At 58.3% G+C, this 12389-nt stretch overlaps 1 protein-coding gene across 12 annotated transcripts in view; it reads left to right on the forward strand.

Moving 5' to 3' along the window:
• SH3TC1 (SH3 domain and tetratricopeptide repeats 1) overlaps positions 1-12389 on the forward strand; it is a 52999-nt gene that overhangs the window by 22218 nt on the left and 18392 nt on the right. For 6 of the 12 annotated variants that reach the window (XM_024745056.1, XM_024745058.1, XM_024745054.1 and 3 more), the window contains exons 3-9: positions 3268-3357; positions 5565-5692; positions 7003-7108; positions 7869-8015; positions 8627-8807; positions 9617-9693; positions 10509-10704. In XM_024745056.1, the coding sequence (XP_024600824.1) occupies positions 3268-3357; positions 5565-5692; positions 7003-7108; positions 7869-8015; positions 8627-8807; positions 9617-9693; positions 10509-10704 (925 nt within the window). Of the gene's footprint in view, positions 1-68; positions 587-617; positions 3115-3267; positions 3358-3413; positions 4008-5047; positions 5371-5564; positions 5693-7002; positions 7109-7868; positions 8016-8534; positions 8808-9616; positions 9694-10508; positions 10705-12389 lie in introns of those variants that run through there. The other 6 variants (XM_024745064.1, XM_024745063.1, XM_024745061.1 and 3 more) reach the window with 6 other exon arrangements.

Raw genomic sequence — 12389 nt, forward strand, 5'->3', positions numbered from 1 at the left:
AGTTCTGCTTTGTCCTTGGAGGTGAGTCCCGGGGATTCCTCAGGACGGGGCATCTCTCATTCTTCCAGGAGGGCAAACCAAGGCCCAGGGAGGGGAAGGAAGCAGGGCCTGGGCCAGGCCCCGGGCAGGATTACTTCCTGAACAGCGGAGGATGAGGGGTGTGACAAGGGCAGAGCCGTGTCCCACCCGACCTGCCCATGTGCACGTGAGAGGGGCTGTGCCGGGAGCAGGACTGGGCCACGTGACGTGGAAACCCGAGGGGTGGCCTAGGAGATCTCCAGGACCCCTCTCCCTAACTTCTTGGGTCCTGGAGGCAAGAAGGGAAGGGCGGAAGAAGACTGAGGTGAACCCAGGCCCCTCCCCGAGCCCGGGACAGCCTGTCCTCCTGTCCCTCCCTGGGCTTCCCTTCGTCACATCGTCACCTTCAGCCTGGTCACCTGCTTAGTTGCCTCCAGGGCTCAGCACATAGCAGGTGCCCAATAAATATTGGAATGACGAATGATCGATGCTTTGGGAGAATGGAGCCAAAACCTCATACTCGGTGCCTGGCCCAGAGCTTGATGCCGTGCATGCTTGGCGATTAGAGGTATTTTTACACCTCTTTTCTTGGTCCTTCCGGGCGTAAGCGGAGACGGGAAAGGTTGGGGTGGCCTCGTGGGTGCTGACACCTGCCTGGACTGGGGATCCCACTGGGTCGGGCGCCCTCCAGAGCTCGCCAGCACGCCACAGAGGAGCTGGGTTCCGCCGGATGCATGGTGGCCGGACCAGCCTCCCGCACGGCAGCCCAGCCCAGGAGGGGCGTGAGTCCTAGAGCACGGGGATTCCTGCCGTCGGTGCCGCGGCCGAGCCAGAAGCATTCTGACCGTGTTGCCAAGTGTTTCCTGCCCCACAGCACAGCTGGCATTGGCTGGCATTGGGGTGGACCTGTGAGCCCAGGCAGCGGGGTCTGGGAACCCCTCCTGTCTTCTTGGGCTCTCTGGCCCCAAGTAGCCAAGTGGCCAGTGGACTCTCACCCCATCCACCCAGAGCTCCTTCCTGTTTCAGCTTCTTTTGCAAATTGACAACAAAAGTCACAAGAAATATAAATAATTCCCATGTACCCCACCCAGGTTCCTCAAATGTTGACATTTTACTACGCTTGCCTTCTCTCTTTCTGCATTTACTGATCTATTTATATTTCAGGACAGTTTAAGAGTAAACTGCAGACATGATGCCCCTTTATCCCCCAGTGCTTTGGCGTGTGTGTTTCCTCAAACCAGGACCTGCTCGTACAGAATCATTGTGCAGTTTTTTCAAACTTCCAACTCTCCTGGTTTAAACAACACCATTATCTAATCTACAGACGGACCTCACTCCCATCCTGCCATCTGTCCCCGTAATGTCCTTTCCACCAAAGAAAACCCGGGTCAGGCTCTGCATTCTGTGGCCATGTGCCTGTGGAGCTTTCTAACCTGGAGGTTGATACTTTGAAGATTCTGGGCCAGGTATATTCTGTGGAACGTTTGGGTACAGCTCAGTTCAAGCGCGCCTGTTTTTTCAGGATTGCAGGCAGACACTCTGGGCAGAAATACCGCAGAAGTGTTCGGTTCCTCTCCGTGCGGCCGACCAGGAGACCTCGATGTCCATTTGTCTGGTCCCTGGTGACGTTCACGGCTCACGTCCATCACTTGATTAAGGAGATGTTTGACAGCGTAAATATCACTGTCAAAGTCACCCTTCTTCCCTTTGTCATGAGTAAGGAGCCCGTGGGAAGATACTTGGGGACTTTGTGACTAGCCGGTTCCTCTGGTCCGAATCAAGCACTAGTTTTATCATCCGTGCAAGGTTCTTGACTGAAATCATAACATTACGATGGTTGCTAAGTGGTGACTCTCTAATGCTGCGTTCTTTTGACATTTGTTAATGGACCTTCCACTGAAAAGAAGAGCTGTCCCCTCTCCCCAGGTATTCATTGATTTATTTTAGCGTGGGTGGGCTCAGAGGTCTTTATTTCATTCTCTGGACTCTATCAGTTGCTGTCATTATTTATTTTGTTGTCCATATTGCCCCCGATTTGGTCTTGCGATGCATCTCCAGCATCCTGTGAGCACGTCCTACTTTCTGGGACAAAAAGAGGCTCACGTCTCATCTCTGCTCTCCCTGTCGCAGCCCTGGAATCGACCGTTCCTCAAGGAGCCCTGGCTTCTCGGGGGGAGGACAGTCCTCAAAGCCAAGATCTGGGTGCCGTGCCCTTGTTCGGATTTGACAGGCATTTCTGAGCCCCCACTCTGGGGATGCAGAACAAGGAAGGGCTGGACACGGGCTCTGACCACACAGGCTTAGGGCTGGTATAACGTAGGTGGGGAGAGAGCAGAAATGAGCCTATCGCTTTGCACGGTCCAAGGCCAACGTGGCAGCATCGTGCCCACGGCTGAGCGGTTACTTCCCCGGGGTGAAGAGGCTGCAGTGAGGTTCAGCACCGTCTCCTGGAACCACAGGTGTTTCCAGATCAGATCCCCTTTGATCTGAAGGCCCTGATTGCTCATCCCATTGTACAGATGAGAACCCAGCAGGGCAGAGACGGGTGTGTGCGTGGAGGGGCCTGGCCAGGATGCAGACTGGGAGCTGGCTTCCCGGCTGGGGGCTGGGGGTAGGGACAACCAGCAGAGGACCGGCCTCACAGGCCAGTCAAAATCAGGATGCAGCCCCATCTGCCACAGACCCCGAGTTCCCCCTGGGCTGTCACCTCTCCTCTGTGGTCAACAGAGTAAAGGCCCCCAAAGAAGTCCACATTCTAGTCCCCAGAACCTGTGCGCACGCGCACACACACACACACGTTACCTCCGCGGCCAAAGAGACTTTGCAAAGGGGATTAAGGATCGTGAGACGGGAAGATTATCCTGGGGTCAGAGTCACAGAGAGGTTGGAGATGCTGTGCTTTGGGGATGGAGGAGGGGCCTCGAGCCAAGGAATGCGGACCCCTCTGGAAGCTGGAGAAGCAAGGACACAGATTCTCTCCTGGAGCCTCCAGAAGAAAGGAACCAGCCCTGCCCACACCTTGTTTTGTCCCAGCAAGACCCTTCTCAAACCCCAGAACAGCAAGATAACACTGTGTGGTTTCCAGAAGCCTCTAGGGTAGGGTAATTAGTAACGACCTTGTTGGGCTTTGTGACCCTGGAGGAAGGGTGTGAACGGTGGTTTATATGGGTGTGGACATACCTTTCTTCTGGAAATACCTGGGGGTTGGCGCCCGTAGCTGAGAGTTGCCTGTTCTCACCTTAATCACAGGATCCTGTTCTGATGCAGACGCTGCTGCCCCTGGCGTTTCTCCACCGGCTGCTAGGCCCTCTCCTGGCCAGATGGGCTCCTACCCCACAGGTAGACGTCCTGGGCGCTACACCACGTGTCAGTGTTAAGTCTGGGCTGGGGACGTGAATGTGGGATCCCTGGGCGTCCCCCTTTCCCTTCGGCCTCACCCATCCCGTGGGCTTCTGGTTCAGGAGCGTCTAACCCAGGCTTCTCTAATGTGGACACCCTGCTTTAAGGTCACCCTGAATGTGGAGGAGAGGCTTGTTAAGCACAGATGCCTGGGTCCTGCCGGGTTCTGATGCAGGGAGTGAGGGGTAGGGCCCAGGACTCTGCATTTTTCACTTGGGGACAGGGTTCGCCTGCACGTGCAAAGGGCTTCGCTCAACTCTGTGTTTGCATCTGCCCACACAAGAGGGGGGCACGGCCCTGGAGGCTGCATGCAGGGGAAGTGAAACCCCAGGAGGGACACCCTGGGGGGGCAGGGGGATGGCAAGGGCCCTCGGGAGAGGCATCGGGGAACTGCTTCCGGGGAGGGGCTCCGAGGACTGAACGGCGGGACTTCCGCAGGGTGCTGATGGGCGGAGGGGGGCAGCAAGAAGCCTCTAACGCTGGAGACCCGACTCCCCCCGAGCCCCAGCTGTGGGGGGCACGGAGACCCCAGCGTTGTCGGCCGTCCACCTTCGCCATGACAGCCGCCCGTCCTCCGGCTTTTCCTTCGGGTGGGCAGCGCTGCCTGTGGTCACTCGGGATGACCTGGACTGTTGAGCAACGAGGGAGATTATTATGGGATTGACAATTCAACCCCACCCTCTTACGGGAGTAGGAGGGGTCACTTCTTAGAACCGGTTGGGAAATGCTGGGCTGGCTTCCTGCTGGGGGAGGGGCCTGATTCCAGATCCCAGATGTGCTCCTTTGCTCTGGCCCTGCCCCCCAGGAGGGGATGGGGATGTCTGCTCGAGGGTCCCCTAGCTGGAAAATTCCAAGGCAGGTGCAAGGCTTATTCAGAGGGTGTGAGGAACCTCCCTCCCCGTCTCCGGGTCCTGTCCCTCTTCCTCTCTCCCTCTCTCCCTCTCTCTTCTCCCCTCCCCCTTCCCATCCTCTCCCCTTCATCTCCCCTCTCCAGTTTTGGAACAGCCCATGATCTGAGGATCTCTGCGGCCAGGAGGCCTCTCAGGGGGACGGGGTGTGGGTGGGCAGGGGACATTTGAGCTGAGATCCAATCATAGGGCACCAGCCAGGCCAGGAATTGGTCTGGGAGAGGGTGCTTCAGGTGGAGGACAGGGTGAGTGCAAAGGCCCTGGGGTGGGTTGGGGGGAGCTGGATGTTTCAGGACTGTGCCTGGAAAGGATCCGCATTTTATTCTTCCTGAGATGCAAAACCACCGGGGCTGTGCTGTCTAATACAGTAGCTACATGTGGCTGTTTATGTTTAAATTTAACTTAAATAAAATTAAAAATCCAGTTCCTCAATTACACTGTCCACATTTCAAGAGCTCAGGGCCCTATGTGGCTGGTGCCCTCTGTGCAGGACAGTGCAGAGAGCAAACATGTCCATTGCTGCAGAAATTTCTGGGGAACAGCAATGCCCGGAGGGCTGAGAGCCAAGGCGTTCCATAAGCCAGAGCTGGTTGTGAGGGGAGCCTCTGGCCCTCTGTGGACCAGAGAACCATCTGGAGGGAAGGCCAGGGCTCAGACACTGCTCAGGAGGACCTATGGGGCGGGGCCATGGTGAGGGGTGAGCGTGGTGCGTTCAGCCTGGTTTTGCAGGTGGGTCAGTAGGCTTCGCTTGTGGACCAGCCAGTGGTGTGTGAGGGAAGGAGGTGTCATTGGTCTGAGCAGGATTGGGGAGGCGGTCCTTCTGGAGATGGTAAAGAAAGGAGGACTAGCCAGTTTTGGGTGCGGGGGACGATGAAGAGTTCTAGGATGCCCGTGGGGTGTCTGCTGGAGTTTGGATGCCCCGTTGGAGCCCAGCCGTGGAAGCAGTCGGGGCTGGAGGTCACGGTGACTTGGGACCATTTGCTGAATGCCTGCCCTGTGCCGGCCTGTCCTGGGGCTGTGACACAGTCCACTTCCTCTCATCTCTGTAAGATGTGGGTAGCACGTAACTCATTTACCACCAAAGAAACTGGGCCTCAGGGGAGAAAAGCACCTGTGCAGTGCACGTGGGCTGTGAATCCGGGTCCCCGTGTTTGTGGGCGGGGGCCCTCGGGAGGGGAGAGCACCCCACAGAACTGGCCTGGGCCAGGGAAACTGCCCACCTTCATCTTCCCCTTCCAGACCTGACTTTGCAGCTGCTGGCTGTGCAGAGGCAAAGCGGATTGCCCGACCCCAGCCTGCAGCAGGTCCTGCGGGGCCGGCTCCGTCTTCTGGAGAATGACAGCTGGGAGGTGGCCCGTGCTCTCGGGGTGAGTCTGGCTCCTCGGGGGGCCTGGGTGGGCAAAGGTGCAGGGGATCCACGCTTGTGAATGGGGTCGAGGAGGAGAGGGCAGTGGACCTAGGAGGAGGTCTGTTCATGATGTCCAGACCTTACCTGATGGTGCCACCACCAGGGTGACTTGTCCCCCATCTGCTCTCCTGGCTGTCTGGCTCCAGGAACAAGGGTCACAGACACACGTGGGCCACCACTTTCTGAATGTCCCAGTCCCTTTCTGCATGGACACCCCACCCTGCTAGGAGTTTGAGTCTCTCCATAGGGAGCAGAAAGGACTGCTGTGAGCTGATTTTATTCTCTACTTGATTTGTTGGTGACGGGCCTCGCACAGATGGACGGTCTGTCAGGAGGTTGGTGGGGAAGGAGGCTGAGCTGGGTGACCTCCCCATGGCTTAGGGTTGAGAGGCCACAACCTGACCTTGCGCTCAGCCTGGCCTGACCTTGGCCGAGGTCCCTTAGCCTCTGTGAACGCAGCTTCCTCAGCCACATACGGGGGATGCTTAGCTTTATTATGCCACGGAGCTGCCGTGAGGACCTGCGGACAGCAGGCATGGTGCACCCAGCACGGTGCTCTGCAGTGGGGCTGCCCCTGTGATGCCCGTCCTGGGTGCGTGCTGGCTCTGAACTGAATCCCAGCTGTCCCAGGGTCAGACCTCAGAAAGGAACCGGGACCTTATTTCTTAATCCAGATGGAGATGATAATAGTACCTTCTCCCGCTTGGTCAGCGTCAGCTGGTGTCACTTTTAATGCCCCAGCACCACCAGGAGTGTCCATGGGATGGGTGTCAGGAGAGGGGATGCTGGACCTCTGCCACAGAGGGTGCAGGTCCAGGGCATGGAGGCTGTGAGCTCAGGGAAGGAGTGGGGCTTGGTACAGCCCTGGGGAGCCACAGCTGGCTTGAGAAGCAGGAGAGGAGCAGCTTGGTTGTAAAGGAATCAGCTCTGTGCTTGCAGTCCATATCTGGGTCACTTAAAAAAAAATTAACTAATTAATCTGTGCTGGGTCTTAGTTGTGCCGTGTGAGATCTTCGTTGCAGCTTGTGGGATCTTTAGTTGCAGCATGCAGACTCTTAGTTACGGCATGTGGGATCTAGTTCCCTGACCAGGGATCGAACCCATGCTCCCTGCATTGGGAACGTGGAGTCTTACCCACTGGCCCCCACCAGGGAAGTCCCGCCAGGGTCACTTCCGCAAAATGTTTCTACTGCGTGGCTCCGTCCTCCTGATGGGCAGACGCCCCAAAGCCACTGGGACTGTTTCTCATTTCTGTTTATTCCCCGTAAGGAGCTATCGGCCAGGCTGCTGTCCATCCACAGTGACCAGGATCGGATTGTGGTGACGTTTAAGACTTTTGAAGAAATCTGGAAGTTTTCCACCTACCACGCTCTCGGTAAGGCGGTGACCCTCGCAGACCCCGTTATGGGGACGCTTGTCACACACCAAGCATTTTATGTTACCAGTCGGGGCTTTAGACTAAGTTAGTTCATGACGGCCTCTGCGGACGTCATCTGTTCTCAGTGAGGTTGTGATGGACGGAGTCACAGATGCACACGGGTCTGAGGGTCTGAGCGTGACTCACCCCCAGGGCAGCTGAGCTCTCACTGGCCGAGCACAGACCAGGAAACCCTGTTTCAACCTCAACCCAAGTGCTTTCTTTCTGAAACATTCCCTGTTCTAAGGGAGACTTTGGCCGTCTAAGTGCCTCTCCTGGGGAAACTTGCTGCCCCACTCCAGCACTCCCTCAGGAGCTTGAGGGCTGAGGAAGTGAGAAATGAGACTCACAGTGACAGTTTCTTGTGCCCCTGGAGCAGGGCTGTGCCCATGCCTGCAGTGCACGTGATCTCCTTGATCTCCCGTCCCATCTCATAGAAGAGGAGACCGAGGGTCCTAGAAGAAGTAACTAGACCCCTCCCGAACTTCCCAGGGCACAGGGAGGCAGATGAGTTGTCCACCATCACGGCTGGTCCTCTCGCAGCCCAGATGGTCTGACCTGTGGCCTGCCCAGGTAGTGGACGGTACCACGAGTCCCCAAGGACCGGGTGGTCCATCTCCCTGGGCTTGGTCGGCGCAGGGCTCGGCCAACACCCAGCCATCAGGGCTTCCCTGCCGCTGGCCTGGAGCCCACTGGTAACCAGGACTGTCTGCTCCAGGCTTCACTCATCACTGCCTGGAAAACCTGCTTGTGGACCAGACCTTCTGGCTGCTCGAGCCTGATGAAGACCAGGAGACGGTCATCCAAGTCCACGTGGATGAGGAGGCCTTGAAGCTGACGCACGAGAGCCTCCTTTTCCAGGAAGGTGAGTGCTGTGCAGGCGATGGTGACCTTGGGTAGCTCCTCGCGGGCTGGGACGCCCCGGGGCCACAGGCAGCAGAAGGGCTCTGGAGGTGGCGGAGACTGAGGGCGCTTGGGGCAAGGAAAAGCCCCCCCCAAGAAATAACAGAAAAGGAGTTTGGCCAGCGCTCCCCTAAGCCCGAGTTCCTGACCAAGCTATTGCTCCAAGTACCTCGGTGGCCTCACAGTTGGGCTCCGAGGCCGCAGCAAACAGGGCATTAGCTTCCTGCCCTTCCCCAGCCACAGAGCGGACAAGAGGAGGCCGCTGCGGTCCAAGCAGGAAGGGCCCTTGGGATCACATGTCGAGCCCCTCATAGCCCAGATAGGGAAACTGAGGCCCAGAGAGCCTGAGGCTGAACCAGGCTCCCGGGCAAGTCCCGGCGGAGTGCGGACTCCAGCCCAGGTCCAGCCTCCAGGTCTGGGCCCCTGGGGCCTTCAGTGTCTTTCTGTGAATGCAGAAACTGGGGTGGGGGAACTCCTGCAGGTATCCCTGGTGGAGAACAGGTAGTCCCGCCTGCAAACTACAGCTGCACCTGTGTCCAGCCGCCTGAATGACCACCCTCTGCCGCTTTGAAGGGCCTTTCTTTGTGCTGTGTCCTGACCACCATGTGAAAGTGATGAATGGCCTCCAGCCCCTCAGGCAGGCTTCGGGGTTTCCCCGGGCAGAGGCGGCCCTGGCAGTGGACTCTTTGGCCCCCAGCCACAACACATCCTCAGAGGAGCGGACAGCCGTGGAGCCTTTGATTCCGTTCCATCAGTAGGTACCGACCTTTGTTTCTCTGCTTCCTATGGGTCCAGCGTGTTGTCCGGCCTCCCGGAGACTCCCCCAGGCCTGGGTCCAACAGTAGGCCAAGGCTGGTAGACGGGGGCCGGTGTGAGCCCGAGGCAGACCTGGCCACGTCCCCTTCTGCTACTTTCAGTGTGTGGCTTCAGCAAGCCAGTCCAGCTGTCTGGGCCTCGTGGCTGCCACCTGCACAACAGGATAGTGACACCTCCCGGCAGGGCTGTCCTGGGATGAGCTGGCCTGGGAGTGTACAGCATGGGGCTCTGACTTCCTGTTCTAGCTTGTTCTGGAAAGCTTTTGTGGGAGCTACATAGCCTGTGCTCATAGTAAGGGAGCACACAGGGATGTGTGCAGATAAGAGCCAAGGCAGGGACAGCCTGGGGAAGGCAGGGACAGGTAACACGCAAGCTCGTGTTCATGTGCTGAACGTGGGGCGTAAACTTGGCTTGAGCTTCCTGGCGGCCAAAGCAAAGAGAGAAACTGCATCTCCTCATGTTCAGTGTCTATGAAGTGACAGTCTGTGGCTGAGTTTCTCTCCCGGGGTGATGGAGGGAGGTCCCCGAGGATGCCAGCGTGAGGAACGGCAGGAGACACCTGGGCTGGGGGCCATGGGGCATGGCTGGAGCTGAAGGCCACACACCTGGGCGTATGTGTGTGTGCGCACACGTGAAGTGGGGGCAGGTGGTGGATTTCGCTCGGGTCCCTGGGGGCCGTTGACCTGTCCAGCCTACACACAGTTTCAATCTGCCCTAAACCTAAAATCCTCTCTCATCCCACTCCAGGTGGGCTCTTAGGGTCCCCTGGGACCCCATCAATGACTCCATGGGTGGACCTGTGACACCGGACATCCAGCCGATGGGTAAGTATTTCCACTGGCCCTCCTGCCCTGGGGATGAGGTGGGTGAGGAAGGGCAGGCAACAGATTCCCGAAGCTTCTGCGCCCACCCTGAATCCTCCCCAAGGCAGAAGAGGTAGCTAGAATCCCCTCCAGTTCCCAAGGTAATAACAGAGGCTCAGAGAGGTCCACTGGCTGGTCCAAACTCACACAGCACGCGGGGAGGCCAGGCTGGGGTCCCTGGTCACCCTGCCTCTAGAGAGTAACTTCCACACCCTATTTGACCAGCACTTCTGCAACTTCTGCTCTCTTTCTGGCACTGGGTCAGACACCTCGGAGGGCCCTCAGACGGTGGAGGTGGGGTGGGCAGGGTCCCGGCTGAATTCGCCACGTTCGCAAATGGAGGAGCGAGAGGCAGAGGTCTTGTTTAGAAAAGACGGCCTGGGTCCCTGGTCCAGTGGACTGGCTCTGCCCCAGGCTGCTTGGTGTCTGGGTGGCCTGTGGACCTGTTAAGTGGACGTAAGGCCCCATGGGAGGACACGTACAGCTGGATTTGCCCTGAGTGGGCCCTGGCCTTGGAGGTCGACAGCCCTGGGCCAAGTTAATCGACATCCCCAGGCCTCAGTTTCTTATCCTCAGCGTGGGGATAAAGAGGCCCCCGCTTCAGGTACCGCATGGATGTCCAGCCCCTCGTGTGCGGCAGCCCCGCACCCCGGCCAGGTGCTAACCCAGTTCCTCAGCAGGACGGCATGTTCCCTGGCCGGGGACACCACCCCTGCGGCCGAGGGCCGCCCGTCCCTATCCTCCCCAGCACTGACCGTGTGGCCTCCTTCCTGCAGCTGTGGGCCTGGCCTCGGCCGTGGCGGACTGCCAGGGCTCAGGGCCCGAAGAGATGACCTTCCGAAGCGGGGACCATATCGAGATCCTGGGCGCCCAGGTGCCTGGCCTGCCCTGGTGCCTGGGCCGGCACGTGGCCTCCGGCCAGGTCGCCTTTGTGCAGACAAGCCTCATTAGTGCGCAGGGCCAAGTGTCTGAGTGAGTGGCTGAGGCCTCACCCCCTTCTGACTCCACCCCCCGCCGCCGTGGGAAGCCTACCCCGTCCACCTGCTTCCCAGGTGACAGATCCGCAGTGTCCCGGACGGCACCTCCTGCCCCTCCCTAGCCCCTCTTCCTGGTCGTCACTCCCACCTCCGTCCCCAGGGCTGGGCCTAGCCCAGGGCCACCCCACTGTCCCCAGGGCATGGCTTCGGCTTCCTGTCTGGACCCCTCCTGCCCTTCCTCCAAGTGCTTCCAGGGTTGGTCCCTGAAATACAAAGGTGTCCACGTGCACGGGTGTCCCGGGGCTGCGGGGACAGCACCACAGACTGGGGGCTTAAAACAACAGACTGGAGGCCAGACGTCCAAATCACGGTGTGGCCAGGGCCGAACTCCCTCTGGGGGCTCCACGGGAGGGGACTTCCCGCCTCTTCCAGCTCCTGTGGCTTCAGGCGGTCCTTGTGGCCTCATCACCCCAACCTCTGCCTCTGTCTTCACGTGGCTTCCTCCCTGCCTGTGTCCTCTTGTCTGTCTCTTGTAAGGACACCAGTCATTGGATTTAGGGACCATCGGGATAACCCAGGATCATCTCCTCATACCAGGATCCTTGACTTGGTCACATTTGAGAAGATCCTATTATTTCCAAATAAGGTTACCTTCTGAAGGTCCAGGGGAACATGGGTTTTGGGGGGGACATTATTCAAGCCAGTACACCCTGTCATTCCCCTTCATAAAGCCCTTCGAAGCTTTGGGCCTGTCTTTCAAGGACTCTTGCAGCCCAGGCCCTGGTCACCCCCAGTTTCAAAGGCCACCACTCACCATTGTGTCACCCTGAGGCCAGCGTGCGGGTTGGCTCACCCCTTCTAGAACGATTCTGGGTTATGCGCCTCCCTCTACGTGAGATGTCCCCTCCACCCCGACCATCCCGTTTTCCTGGGGGCTCTCGATGGCCCCCAGTCTCACCTCCAATGGCTCATCCCTGGGCGCACCCTTCCTGGCTGTGCTCTACTCCCCGTGTGACCTCCCCACCCCCATCCAGGGAATTCTGAGCCAGGACTGTCTGGTCACCTCCAAGTCCCCACTGCCTGGCCCTGGGCAGCAGCAGGGGGGTCTTGAGAGAGTGGTCAGCTGTGCTCGTGACCTTTTGTTGTTAAGACCTCAGCCCAGGAGTCAGTGTAGAGAAAGGACCCTTCGCTGGGTCAGCATCTGCCCCTCGGACGCATTGTGAGATGCTCCTCCTCGGCGCCCCGCTAGCCCTGACGTACATACCGTCTCATTCTTGTCTGGCACCTCAGACAGACCGACGCCTCCCAAACCAAGTCTCAGAGGCCACTCTGGCTTCATGACATGTCCCACCAGTCACTCTGTTTCCTAATTCAAGTGTCTGTCTGCTCCATGGCCTCCTGTTCGTCAGAAACTCTTTGAAGCTGGGCTGGGCTCGGATGTCCAGAGCAGCAGCTAGACCCAAGTTTCCCAAAGTGTGTTCCCCCCAGGGCTCCATCTCAAACTTTATCAGTGACGGTGTGCTTTCCACACGCCCTGGCTGGTGGTCCACGGGGATTCCCAGCACAAAGAAGGCACCCAGAGTCTGAAACTTTTCTTTCTCCTGTTGAAATGCGTTGTTCACACTTGACCTCCAGACAACACTACTTTTTTTTTTTTTTTTTTTTTTTTTGGTGGGGGGG

The sequence above is a fragment of the Neophocaena asiaeorientalis genome, unplaced genomic scaffold (genome assembly GCF_003031525.2).
Source record: "Neophocaena asiaeorientalis asiaeorientalis breed wild unplaced genomic scaffold, Neophocaena_asiaeorientalis_V1.1 scaffold65, whole genome shotgun sequence".
NCBI lineage: Eukaryota > Metazoa > Chordata > Mammalia > Artiodactyla > Phocoenidae > Neophocaena > Neophocaena asiaeorientalis.